Source organism: Polyergus mexicanus, unplaced genomic scaffold (assembly GCF_030449975.1).
Source record: "Polyergus mexicanus isolate NDT 795.1 unplaced genomic scaffold, iyPolMexi1.0 SCAF_2, whole genome shotgun sequence".
Lineage (NCBI taxonomy): Eukaryota > Metazoa > Arthropoda > Insecta > Hymenoptera > Formicidae > Polyergus > Polyergus mexicanus.
In genome coordinates this window covers 12,739,759-12,754,929 of record NW_027223322.1, presented here as the reverse complement: position 1 = coordinate 12,754,929, position 15,171 = coordinate 12,739,759, and the positions used below count along the sequence as shown (strand labels likewise).

The following is a 15,171-nucleotide window of genomic DNA, read 5'->3' as shown; positions in this document are numbered from 1 at the left end:
TTTCCATTATTACGGATTGTTTTGAGGATAAACTTCTTTCTAGTTGTTCGTTCCACCTTTCGCAATGCCCGAGAGGCGGAAACTATTAATTCTTCAGTTCAGGTTGCGCGATTTTGTAAAATATTGCTGCATGACGTGGGCGTAAATAATAAATCATAGACAGGATGTAAGAGAGAGATAAGAGAACTAACCTGGAAATCCTGGGGGGAAGGCGACGACTCCTTCGGTTGGTCAAGACTAGGACTCCGCGATGGGCTCGATGCTCTTGTGCCCAGCTCGTAAATGTTGATCATGTGGGATGCCTGGGCATGAACCATCAATTCCCAAGCACTTGGAAAAGATAACTTGCAGAGGACGCAGAGCAACGCCGTCGTCGAGTCTCCTGTTTGTGTGTAAGTGAAACATTAATAAATAAGTTGAAAGCGCGGTTGATATATCTCTCACACAGTGAACTAGAACAAGATCAAAATAAGACAAAATTCAGGGAGTGAGTTCCATCACCATGTCATCCGCAACGAATAAATTTTAGATTACTCGACGGATTTTTAGACAGATTCTGGAATGAGTTATATAAGATTATTATCTACTTTAGTGCTGTCAAATTAAGTCGTTGTTTGAAAGATCGCGAAAAATATTTCGCGATTGGATTTCGATAATTACATTCGGTTAATTTTTGATAAATTTTGTTTCATTTGGTCTCTTTTTTTTTAATTCTTTGTGCGATAACGTGATTCGAGCCGCCATAAGGAAAGGGAAATTTGTATCATGTAATACAATTATTTTAATATGATTAAGGCATTTGAAATTGCACGATTGCACGATTGCACGATTTATGATAATAATATAAATATAACACAAAATGCTCATTTAATTCGCGTAATGAATACATTACAAGGAATACGCGATATGAATTAATTCGACATAAAAAAAAAGAAATTATTCATTAATTATATTAATCAATTAAAAGTTGAGATTTAATAAATAAATAATCTATATTGATTCGAATAAAGTATAAGTTTTGATCCGTATTACAACGATTCGGTAATCTTTTATCTTGTAAGAATTATTAATTATGATAGACGAGAATAACGTGGCCGATTAAAATTAGCGATAGATAATTATATTAATTCTGGATCTCTTCCGGTGGGATTCGGAGCGCGCGTTTACGTACCGGAAGGAGGCGCCTCGAAGTTTATTTCGAGTACATACTTGGGGCGGCTCCGTTGAAGGTGTGACATTTACATGTGAACCGCAGCTTGCAGTAGTTCCGCTTGTGCTCCAACAGCTCCCCGAGTTCCGTGAACATCTCCCTGCAGTTGCCGCAGATCAGTATATCTGGATTGCCTACGACATACCTTCAATTAAACTCAACCTTCATCGCTCTATGAGGCTTTGGGATTCCGCGTTACGAGAAGATAAATTATAAACTACTCCAAACAATCGTTATTATATCTCTTTTAATTTATAATCAACGAGCACTCTCTTTCGTCACCGAGCAGCAAATGAAAAAAATCCTATTACGTTTTGTTAATTTTATATTTAATTATTTTTCAAATCAGAGACGGTTGTTAAAATTTTTCAGTGACAAAATTGCCGATTTTTCTCGGAACAAATAATCATAATGCGCGATTATTTAAATACGATGCCTCCGACTTTAAAACACTTAACGCGGAAGTGAAGGGCTTTATTGACATATATTGTACATCGCGGATAATAAAGGCGCTTATTGTTTTAAACGCAGCACTTACTGTACACTTTCAATTGATTCAAGTCGGGTGTTGTGCCAGTGTTTGCCGTCAATTGTTGTTTCTGTAGCTTCGGATGCTGGGCTCGTGTCGGTGGCATCAAACGCGGTCGTTTCAACGGTGGTGCCAAACGCGGCGGAAACGCGGTTGACGCGTAATAACTGCAAATACAAAGATATTTTGGAAAATATACAAATTAACATAAATATATATACATATAATCGGATTATTGGTACATGCATACATACATATACTAACGTATTATACAGAAGAATTTTATAATCTTTGTTGCTATTCAAACGATTTTTTTTAATATTTTTCGACTTGCACGACACACATGTGTGCTTTATTAAATATTATTTATCTATCTTTACTCTTCTCTTTAACGTTTTACAATTACATAACTATCTGTAACTATATATCAGTAAGTATCTGTAATTCTACTACCTTAATGATAAATTATAATACAATCATAGTATGTATCTCTTATTTTCAGAGTTTCAATTACCATTATTATCATTTATCATCGTTGTCAAGTTTTGCAAGAAATTCGTCAGAACTGGAAGTGTTGGTTTTAAGAAAACGATTGTTTCTTTAAAACTTTGAAGGTAAAGGCGCGCGATAAAATAAATTAGGTTTGAATAATTCAAGATGTATCCAAAGACAGAGAGAGAGAGAGAGAGAGAGAGAGAGAGAGAGAGAGAGGGAGAGAGAATAATGCGGTTTAAGCAAATTAAGATCAAATCAGCCCTCAAGATTTTTCCTTCAAAGGTATCACTTTGCGAGTCAATAATAAATGCATATTGTGTGTCTGTATAAAAATATCAACAAAAAATCAATTATCATAAAAATGTACTGTTGTATTATTTAATATATGTACATTAAAATATTTCTTGGGTAGAAAATTTTCATAAGGATCAATCTTTTTCGAAGAATATGATAATAATTATTCTATTATTTCACAATTGGCTCGTAATCTATTATTATTGATTATTGAACATTAACGAATGCATATTATATATCTGGCAATCAAAATGAGAATATTGTGGATCATAATACATAGTTAAATTTTGCCCGAGCGAATTTCGCTTTATGATCTCACGACGCGGAACGTATACGCGTGTGATTTCACGCGATGTCAGAACTGCCGCTTGCCATAAATACCAGCAATTTGCAAGCTTGCAAATTGCCTCGGCTCCTTTTTACTATGAAGCGAACGGCGTTTCTGCGCAGTTTTGATCGGATTCACAACGCTCGAAATATTTTGCGTTTTGAAAAATTTCATAAACCCGTTATGTGCTGTTAAGTTTTTTTTTGGTAGTGAACAAATTACATTTTTGTAAAACAAAAGCTTTTTAGGACAGTTTCAGTTCTTTATAGCTACGAGACATGGATTTAAAAAAAAAAACGTATTGCGTTCTTTTATTTTTAGATTATTTATATATATTCTATTTTATCTGTCTATATGTATTATTCGCGTTTACTTTTTTTCTTCAATCATTTCTTGATGTATATATTTAATCTTTAAACATCAAATATATATTGTCAATAAAAAACGCACATCATTCACTCAATTTGACACACGCAATTCATACGATTACAATACTCTTGCCAGATATTTTATACTTTCAAAAATATAATATTTATATTAAGATATATATAAAAGATGAATTTAATTTTAATATTAGTATATATTTTTGAAAATATAATACTTATTTTATATTGTTAAATTCAATTTTAATATTAAAATTATATTTTCAAAAACATAATATTTATATGTTAAGATACAATTCATAAGAGATGAATTTAATTTTAATGTTAAAGAACAGAAATATTCTATATATGTAAACAAAAACTTTATAAACTTTGAAAGCCATATGAAAAATAAAGAAAATAAATGGTTTGTTAAATCTTAATTTTGTTCATTTGTAATGCGTTAAGAAACGCAATAGCGCATTTCAATATTAAATACGTAATAGATAGGAATAAAAGTTGAAAGTTGAAAGTTGCCTATGTTTATACGGCTTATTCGCTGAAATCAAATTTATACCATATGGATATATATGTATGTATTCAGTCATGTCGTAACAATGCGCAGAAAAGTAATCAATATCTAGTCCTCCATTATTGCATCGGCTACGCGGCATCACAACGCCTCGCACACAAATAACAAGTAAAGTCTGAATCCTGACAATAAAAATATCATGTTACTGACATATGCCAATGTTCATGTTGTTGTTGCCGAGTACTGCCGATTTGTATTTACTGAACAATTTTAACGTTTCATTTTCTGGTGAAAATTATGAAATCTTACAAATTAAATTCTAGAAGTGAAAAATCTGTCATCTATATGATGCACTCTATGTTTTATTTTACATTTCTATATCTCATTTATACGTCTCTTATATTTTACACTTTGTTATCTATTTTTTGTATAATTCTTTCGCATTTTTTTCTAAAGAATAGATAATTGATACAAATTATGTCCGTCTTTGGTTCCACAAAAAAAAAAAACCCCGGACGTGTTACTTAAAGATTAGACGAACAAGTGTGCGTGAATGTTTCTCTGGCGTTGTTAAAAGTTCTTTTAAGATGAGTTTCGTTCTATTTCACTTTCGAAGTCGCGAATAATAGCCCAGTGTCGCGACAAGAGAAAAGGGATGATCGGAAAGAAGTAGAAAAAGACCGAAGGGGCATCATCTTCGACATTGTTCGATCCAGCGTTCTTCGCCAATATTTCAACAGTTCTAACTCTCCTTGAAGTACCATCCAATGATCAGCCGAGTCAGCTTTTGTTTTCGCTCAATCCTTATAATTTTTTTTGCTCCTCTCTAAATTATATTTTTAAATATTAATAACATATTTAAACGTATTTTATCAGAAAAAGAGAGAGAGAGAGAAAGAGAGAGAGAGACAAAGACAATCAATTATTAGTTACACATAACACAAATATAATTTGCAAAAAATTAATAAATTTATAATAAGAAAAATTATTTTACTCGGGAAATTCCTCTAAAATCATTTAACATGCAAGTAAATTGAATCTTCAATTTTAAGAGGATGCCGGAGCGACGGCCGAACTCCGACGAGTTAGCGCCCTCATCTAAGCGTAACTAAAATTATCGATAATACCGACCGAAATTATCGATAATATCAATAATTTTAGTTCCGCTGTTACCAATATTAATATTTCTGCATGTTTTATGCATATTTGAAAGAGAATTGTGTTCAATATGTTGAAATCGGACATCGTGTATTTCTACTGCTCTATTGCCTCGCACGCATATCTAAGCGTATCTAAGCGTATAGATAACAGTATAACATATACACGTGTCTGCCTTTATTGCATATTTGAACACAATTGCACACATTACTTATATGGACTTATATATATATATATATATATATATATATATATATATGTACGTGTGTGTGTGTGCCTTTCCATATATCTTTCCAAGAGGAATAATATTTGGCCATGTGTATGTGTGTGTGTGCATGTATTGTTATATATATATGTGTGCCTTTTATGTATATATATATATACATACATCATAGATACATACATACATACATACAATAGCACAATACATATATATGTATTATAATATATAATAACGGTTATATTGCTAATCTTATATAACTATTAAATCGCATCCGGTTCAAAATATTGTAAAGCAACCAGCACACGTAAATCGCCTCTGGAATATTTTTTACAATAACCAGCACACGTAAATCGTCTCTGGAATATTTTTTACAATAACCAGCACACGTAAATCACCTCTGGGATATTTTTTACAATAACCAGCACACGTAAATCGCCTCTGGGATATTTTTTACAATACCCAGCACACGTAAATCGCCTCTGGGATATTTTTTACAATAACCAGCACACGTAAATCGCCTCTGGGATATTTTTTACAATACCCAGCACACGTAAATCGCCTCTGGGATATATTTTTAACCAGAACGCTCATGCAAACCGCATCTGGTATGAAATATTTACAACCAGTTCACGAAAAGATCGCTTCTGGGATCAAATATTTCGGCAATATTTAGCGCGCACATGCAAACCGCATCTGGTATGAAATATTTACAACCAGTTCACGAAAAGATCGCTTCTGGGATCAAATATTTCGGCAATATTTAGAGCGCACATGCAAACCGCATCTGGTATGAAATATTTACAACCAGTTCACGAAAAGATCGCTTCTGGGATCAAATATTTCGGCAATATTTAGAGCGCACATGCAAACCGCATCTGGTATGAAATATTTTCAACCAGTTCACGAAAAGATCGCATATAGATAATATATAACATACATAGTATGCTCGGATCAGAAAGAGACGGACAGAGAAGAATGGGCAAAGAGAAAGAGGATATAGTGTAAGTGAGCAAGTGTCCATACAAGTGCCAAAAGTAAGAAAAAAAAGGAAATAGTTGGATCTTTCTCCGTAGCAATACTTTATGCTCACTAATATTTAGCGACTGATGTGAATTATTAATCGATATATCGTTGTACAGCCATTCTCTCGCTTACTCATTCCTATTCTCTCTCTCTCTCTCTCTCTCTCTCTCTCTCTCTCTCTCTCTCTCTCTTTCTTTTTTTGCCCATGTCTGTCTATTTCTTTATAACAAAAATACTATATGAGTACTAAATACTATATGCATCATATATATATAATGTGTATGTTCATGTATTGTAGTAATTCTAAATTCTATTTAAAGATTAATTTTATGTTACAATTTTTTTATACAAAGGTCTTTATGTTGTTTTCTATTTAGGAATTGCTTTAAAGATATAATCAAAAAATAAAAAAAAAACTTGAAATATTACATTTTTATATAATATTACATTATCATACTTATATTTTTGTGTAAACTGCACGGAAAAAAAATTCAATTATATCTAGCGACATATTAGTATATACTATACATTAAAACAATTCCTTCTAGAATTATGGTATATAAATATACTAACCTTTTGACCCTTATTCTTTTTAAAGAAAGTCTGCGGGCAAAGCGAGGCAAGCGTTTTTCATTACATTTTCGCCCTATTATATGAACACACTATGACTACACAAACACAACACTCGTTTTTTAAATTCGATGCGTTATAACGCGTTATAACGGTTGAGCACATTTTTGCGGTTATCTCTCGTTACGCGTATGTACACAACACGCGCGACTGAGACTGAGACTGAGTACTGCCGCGCACTGATATTATCGGATGTGCCTGGCTGTGTGCGTGTGAATAGTACAGTCGCCTTATTCCCCGATACGTACACACATACTTAGATACATGCATGCTACAAATATCGCGTAATAATATAAACAAATGCGCATCTTTATAAACGAATATTCTGTAACCGAATAAAAAATTATTTTCATATTGATTAAAATTAATTCGATACATAAAAACATTATTTATTAATATTTTACGACATGTCATTTTAATCACAATAATGTAATTAATGCATTTAAATTATTTTCGGATATATAAAATGCGAAATACAGACATTTGATTTTCTATAGTAACATGACATATATATACAGGGTGTCCGGCGTCAACCGCATCACCGGTCATGTGCAGGTAGAGCAGGTGAAACCGAGAAGAAAAGTCCTGTACCAATTTTTTATATAATACTTAATAAAAGAGTTATTATTGAGTAAAGTCTGGCCAATCAGCGCCAATCTTTAGCCGGGCGCATGTCGGTGAACCGCGCGCTTGATAGTGTACGCCGCTGCACACTTCACAGCGCGCGGCTCACTGACGTGCGCCCGGCTAAAGGTCGGCGCTGATTGGCCAGACTTTACTCAATAATAACTCTTTTATTAAGTGTTATAGAAAAAAAAGGTAAAGGACTTTTCTTCTCGATTTCATCTGCTCTACCTGCACACGACCGGTGATGCGATTGACGCCGGACACCCTGTATATATATATATAAATTTTATAATAATTTATATATATTAATCTAACGTGAAAGATTGTAGATAAAGGGAGCCTCACAAGCGAGACTTCGGAACTCTTCGATATTTGTCGTCTGGCTTGCTCCTTCATTCTTTCTCGCTATTGCTTTTGTCGACTCTTCAGCATCGCGCGGGGATCTTTCCTTATATAAACATCTTATAAAATAAAAACTGAAACTTTCATATTGTATTTTATTAGTATAAAAATAATTATAATGGATTAATGAGATTTTTGCGATTAAAATAACACCAAATATGACATAAATCGGATAATTTTAAATGAAATAAGTAATAATTTTAATAACATAATTGATTAAAAATAATCCGATATTATGTCATGTTTCGTGTCATTTTAATCGCAAGAATCTCATTAATCCATTATAATTATTTTTATACAGATGAAATGGAAAATACAAGTTTCACCTTTTATATAGAAGATGTTTATATTTTGTAGATAAGGAAAGATCCCCGACGCTGAAGAGTCGACAAAAGCGAGAGCGAGAAAGAATGAAGGAGTAAGTGAGATGACAAACATGAAAGAGTTCCGAAGCCTCGCTCGCGTGACTCCTTTTATCTGTAATCTTTCACGTATATATGTCATCTTACTATAGAAAATAAAACTTTCGTATTTCGCATTTTATATATCTGAAAATAATTGTAATGGATTAATTACATTTTTGCGATTAAAATGACACCAAATACGATATAAATCCGATTATTTTAAATGAAATAAGTAATCATAATTTTAATAACATAACTGATTAAAAATTATCTGATTTATGTCATGTTTAGTATTATTTTAATCGCAAGAATCTCATTAATCTATTAAAATTATTTTGATATCGATAAAATACGAAAAACAGAAATTTTACGAACGATATGTAACCCGAGATATTATAGATAAAGAGAGCCTCGCGAACGAGACTTCGGAACTGTTTGATGTTTGTCATCTCGCTTGCTCCTCGTTCTTTATTGTATTCTTTCATCCCCATTATTATATTCTTTTATTTCTTCGACTTTTATTCTTTCTATATTCTCGTCTTCCTACATAATAATACATTAATTTATTCGTCTTTATTTTATACAACATAAATGAGATATTGTGTATGTCATAAATAGAAAAAGTATTTAATTATGTGCATTTTTGTATGTACATGTGTTGTATTTAACTATAATTAAATAGAAAAAGAAAATAACTTGTGTATCTCATTTATGATGTATCAAATAAACATAAATAAATAAATTTATTTATTTTCATGTAGGGACACGAGAATAGAAAGAATAAAAATTAAGCAAATAAAAGAATATAATAATGGCAATAAAAGAATACAATATACAATAATGAACGAGCAGAATGAAAGAGAGAGAGAGAGAGAGAGAGAGGCGCGAGTGAACGCGTAAGTGAATATGCGAGGAGCATGAAGCTAAGCGATACGTAGTACATAGCGAGCGAGCGATTAGAAAAAGACAGAGCGTATGATCGAGAGAAAAAAGATACTGCAATAATGTTAGTGCGTATATATATATTACTCTCCACGCATGAAAGAGACAAAGGTAGTACGATTATGTCTGTCCTTGTCATGTAAGATTGCAGCTCCGTCTATCGCGACATCACGCAACTAATCTACTGCTCTGTTTTACTCTTGAGTCTCTATCTCGCACACACACATATACACGAAAGTGTAGCATCGTAAAATCTTTTTTATAAAGCTTCTAAATTCACTTCTCTAAGTTCACTTATACTCTTTGATGAAATGCCGAGTGCGGAGTTCACTGATTAGGCACGTACAGATTACAAATTTGTTATATTAAGTAAATGTTGACGGCAGAAGCCGATAACAAAACTGTAATTTTCACATTTTTTTCAACTTTTCATATGAAATGTTAAACTCCGCACTCCGTTATTATGTGTACCTTAATTGTGGAAAAGGATTTGTTGATATCTATAATCAACAAAAAGATTTTGCAATCCTACTAATATTCGCATTCTGTCGGTAATCCGGCATCCTCTTAATTCATTTTTTTGTTTTAATTTTTGTGAAGAATAATTTTTAGGTCTTGAATAATTTTCTTTCAATTTATAAATCAGATAAAAGTATCTAATGAATAATATTATTGACAAACGAATCTGGGTCATTCGCGTATTAAAGTCCAGTTGCATTAATGTTATAATATCGGATATCTGTCCGTTTTCTATAAGTAAGGTTTCTAATTGTCGTAATGGACGGGAATAGGCTACTGTTGAACATGTCAGATCAATCTTGTCATTTCTGCAATCTCCAATCTTTTTTTTTTTTTTTTTTTTTTATAAAATAACCTAAATTAATTTTTATCCGATTAAATTATAATTTTTTCATGAATATAAATTCACAAAAATTTCTAAAGATATCCAAAAAGATACATATACAGAAACGTTCAATCTCTCTATATAACATTTTATGTTTTAGATTCCGCTCTGTTTAATCGAGCGCGTTCAATCTCGAGCTGGACGATGTGGCCGTCGAAAAACGCCGATGCCAGTCGTCCACGTCGTCGCGTCTCCACTTTATACGCGGCTCTCGGATATGCATGTATTCAGATTAGACAACGCGGAGGGAGAATTTGTCGGATAAATTCAGCCGGGGGTGGCGGCCGGGAACCGGCTCGCTCCCTCTAACACACTGGATTTCATTAAAATTCATTCGGCGCGGCAAGCTGTCACACGCGCCACGGATGTACAGACGAACGAGTAAGCTAATAGGCTTACCGTGTTACTACAAAAGGCGCCGAGTCCCTTCTCTTAGTCGAGCGGATTGTATTGTGACCATACAAATTAAATATAAATAATATATATGCGACGTGTAAACTGAATTAGGTGACGCATGTCTGCTTGTCATAAATACTTACACATATACGTGTCGTGAAAATGTAAACGCGATCGTTAAAATAAAACTGTTATTAAAATCTGATAAATTAAAAGTCGAACACAACAGTAATAAAATAATCGCCCAACTGACAAATCTGATAACTCCGAGCATCCTACCATATATATAAAAGTCGTTAATAATGACAATTTGCAATATATATGTATTCCGTGACATATTACTATTCCGATCATATCGCGAAAAGTAATATTATCAAGCCGCTTCTTATCCCTTATTTCGAATCGATTCAAGATTAATAAATATATTTTTCATCAGAAAGCAACAAAACATCGTCGCAATGTGTACTCGGCGAGCAAAATCAGTCGGCTATATTTTATTATCGCAAGTATCACGATTTGCGCTCATCCCCCTCGAAGCCATAAATAATATTTCTGTCGGTGGCCAGGTCGGCGTTTTCCCGCAATTATTACGTCTCTCATAACCGACGTCATAATTCTATACCGTAACGAGCCCATTCGTAACCCTCCAATCTCTTTTCCCCGTCATCCACTTTTCCACTTCATTCTAACATTTTTTTACGCACGTGCGACCTTTTAAGAGTGACAGCAATTAATGGCAATATTGCAACAAATGCGGCAAAGCAAAGGCAAAGCAATAAATATAACAACAAAATGATAAGAGCGCCTTGACAGACGTGTTGTGTATATGTGCGTGTGTGTGTGTATGTGTGTGAGAGAGAGACAAAGATTTTTTTTTTATTCTATTTATTAATAGTTATATTACATAAGTATATTACTTTCAAACAATATTCTGGCTAAATTGTCGATAGGATCAAAACAAGTGTATTTGAACGATAAATGATTTTATTAAATAGAATAGTTGAGATAACGTTTCATCGTAATTCATTTTAACGTGCGTTTGCCGCTAAATTTCATTTAAAAGAATGAAGGTTCCAATCTAAATTTAAATTCAGTTGGGAATCCAAAAAAACATACGAGAAATTCCGGAATGGTGGAACGTGGTGACGTTCGAAGGTGAGCCTAAAGACGAAGGTTGGCCAATAAATCGGTGGATTTTCATCAAGAGCTAACCCTGCGACGGACGTCTGCCAAAGAGCGCTGTGATTGGCAGCTCTGACAATTATTTGTTTTCCACAAATCACACAGTGGCGGCGACGTCGTACTTCTACCTTTTCTTCTTCGCCTTCGTCTTTGCTTTTTACTTCAAATTTTCTCGTGATTTTCATCTTATAGATTTTCAATTTGTCATTCTCCTTTGTTTTTCTTTTTACAAGCAATTCCTTTTTTATTAAAATACAAAAAGTTTATATATTAATAATTATAATGTAGCTATCTCAATTCAATTTAATTAATTAGCATGTTTACAATTTGCCTTAATTAAATTATATCCTAAACGTTATCGTAATATTTGAGCAATCTCACTTGTCTCCAAGTCTTTCAAGATGAGATATTTTACATATGAATAGGAAATATGCGCATATATATATATATATATATATATATATATGTACACATAACAGCCACCTAAATATAGAGAACATATCAAATATTAAACGTGTTCTTAAAAATAAATGTATCAATAAATTAATTATTTAATTTAAATTTTTTAAATATTTTGTATGAAAATTGAAGTGACCGTGTTATTAAAATAATGTCTTAATTCTTTTATACAATTAAACAACATAATAATTTTAATGTTTTTACTTTACTTTCTTGCTTTTTCTTCTCTTTTCTTCGTTTAAATAATCTATATGTATCTACAATTCATTCTGTATAGTAATGAAAAAAAATTGATATGTTATATAAATAGTGAAATGTTTGTTTGATACATTTCATGTTGATGATATCATGGATAAACATAAATAAACATAAAATATTATTTTTACATTTATACGCTATCGATTTATGTGAATTAGAGAAATTTAAAACATTTTCATAAAACTTTAAAAGAGAATTTTAAATAAGACTAAAAAAATATCTATTTGTTATTTGTTGCATTTTCCGAAACAAGATTTAAAAATTAATACTGTATATACATATGCATGTAAAAAAAATATATAAATATAAATTAATATTAAATTAGATAATTTAAGAAAAATATATGTAATTTTTTGATACGTTTCTGCACGCACAGAAATGGTGTTATTATAATCGATTTTGCATTACATCCTCCTCTTTCACCGCCCACTACATTTCGTCGTGCGAATATTAATGCCGCAATTAATTTCGCTTAAATCGCGATGGAATATTTCGGATTTTTCATGGAAGCCAAATTATACGCACTGACCAACAATGGCGTACTGGTATTGAATACCCTTTCTCCTCTTTTTAGGTAGGCGCCATTAATTCAGCACGATGTTTCGATTAAATTGCAGTCTAAGCACGAAGATGTGAAAAGCATTTTGTGCGTTTGACGCGCCGCCAATTACGCGAGACGTCAAAATAATGAAGGCGAATCGCGTTTTCCACGATTGCCAGCTGCCAATTATAGCTTTTCGCGGTCGTGTTTGTCACCCTTTTCCGCGATGATATTAATAAATCATTATTGCTGAAATTGTTGTTACATTATCGCACGATAAGCGAGGCAATACGGATTTCGACGTTGAAATTTTCGCTAAATTACCATTTGTACGTGTGATGCGTACGATGCAATTACATAATAGAATTGCCGAATGTCAAATTTACAAGAATATTTATTAAATTAAATAAATTAATGCATTTGTAAGAAAGATATTAATATTGTCTTGTGTGTAATAAAAATAGATAAAAATTAAAACTATAAAAATGTATCAAATATTTATATAACGCAGTGGTTTTCTATACTTTTACTTTTAAAATCGGTTATGGAATGTTTTCAAACATAACGAACGGTATATTTGTGCGATTGATTGCCTGAACGAATAAAGGAATGAGAGAAAACTTCAGGAAGCGCGATGTGGCCGTTTTCTTTCACAAGGGAAAACTTTCAGCGTTTAAATTCAGCTGTTTCTAAAGAAACGATTAAAGACATTGATCATAAATTATCTTGGCGGTCATTAACACTCGAAGAGAGATATTTCGTGGGTAATAAAATTTAGAATAATTAAGAATTTGTAATAACGATAAAATTGTCGCAATACTACACTGAATATCACAATATTAGAAAGTGAAATTTCTTGCATGATTTGAGAATTTCGAGTTACTTTACCAAAATATATAGCAAATAAAGAACATTATTGCGGATGTATCGAGTAAAAAATCATCTCTTTTTGAATTATAACATTCTTTTCTTCAAAGGGTGTAACATATACGTTATCAAGGATACTTGTAAACCTATATCTCTAAAAGTATCTGCGCGATAAAACTATTTTTTTTTTTTTTTTTAAATACGATATTCATTGCAAAATTTAATTTCTATGAGTAGTTTAATAATAAATCGGAAATTTCGCCAAACAGCGTGGATAAAGATCAAAGCGCATTGCATGTGACTTTCATTGCGCGTATAGCTGTAGATACATATTTGCATAAATCGGTATAGCTTGGAAAAACAAATTAAATATAGAAGCGCATTGCCGGTTTTTAGCTTTTGCAGAATCGAATGTCGGATGCACTTTGCATTTTTCAAAGGGATGATGCCATGTAACACCGCTGTAACCTGATTGGTCGCAGCGTCGATTTCAAAGTTTTGATAATTGACTCGCTTGCGAAAGCTCAACTGACTAACCCTGTATTTAGTCGAATTCGATGTTTTTTTGAATATTTTTTGATATCGACGATGCAAAAAATGTAACAATATGTAAAATATTGAGAAAAATAGTATAATTAAACAAAATAATACAAAAAAAAAATACAAAAATAAAATTAGTTACTTTTCTCTTTTATATCTATCAAGAAGTTATTTACTTATCAAAAAATAATTGTTTATACTATTTTTAATTCTCGATGTAACAGTGAAGTTTATCTTTAATTTTCGCATACATTAATACGAATCTCTCTTGGGCCTATTTACTGTAAAACCTTATAAAAAACGTGCAATTATATAATGAGCTAATGAATTTTTGATTGTTTAGTAATGATTCATCCTCGGATTGCAATGATTAAATTTATGTGGCGATATCACTTAATTTGACGTAGATAGGACGTGTGAATTAAGGGCTGCACGATCCATGCACTTAATATAGGTATATCGATAGGGATGAAGCGTTTAGGCCGATGCGACACCATCGTCCCAACGTGGGTCAAGGGACGTATCGATGGTACGCGATTAAGCCCTCGAAGTCGCGACGGTGTCTTGAGAGACATTCGTCCTTAATTAATGTCCCTCATCCGATGTACAGCATTCTGATCAAATGCCAAATTAGATATGTCGTGACGTGGTTTGTTGAGATAAATAATAACTGGGAGGCAAATAAACGCTGAAATATTAGAATGGTAAAGTACAATAATATCTCTAAAGAAATATCACTCCTCGTTGATAAGTTATTACATCACAAGAAAGACAAAATGGCTATTATTATGAAATATTAAAATGTAATATTTTAATAATAGCATTAAGTTTTATTACGGCCTTATTTACGCATTGTCTACTATTA

General features: G+C 32.4%; 1 protein-coding gene across 1 annotated transcript in view; it reads right to left on the bottom strand.

Moving 5' to 3' along the window:
- LOC138940664 (uncharacterized) overlaps positions 1 to 15,171 on the bottom strand; it is an 80,742-nt gene that overhangs the window by 4,668 nt on the left and 60,903 nt on the right. Inside the window, exons 5-7 of the mRNA XM_070309777.1 lie at positions 1,749 to 1,906; positions 1,210 to 1,344; positions 192 to 382 (exon numbers count right to left, since the gene is read on the bottom strand). Coding sequence (XP_070165878.1) covers positions 192 to 382; positions 1,210 to 1,344; positions 1,749 to 1,906 — 484 coding nt within the window. The remainder of the gene's footprint in view (positions 1 to 191; positions 383 to 1,209; positions 1,345 to 1,748; positions 1,907 to 15,171) is intronic.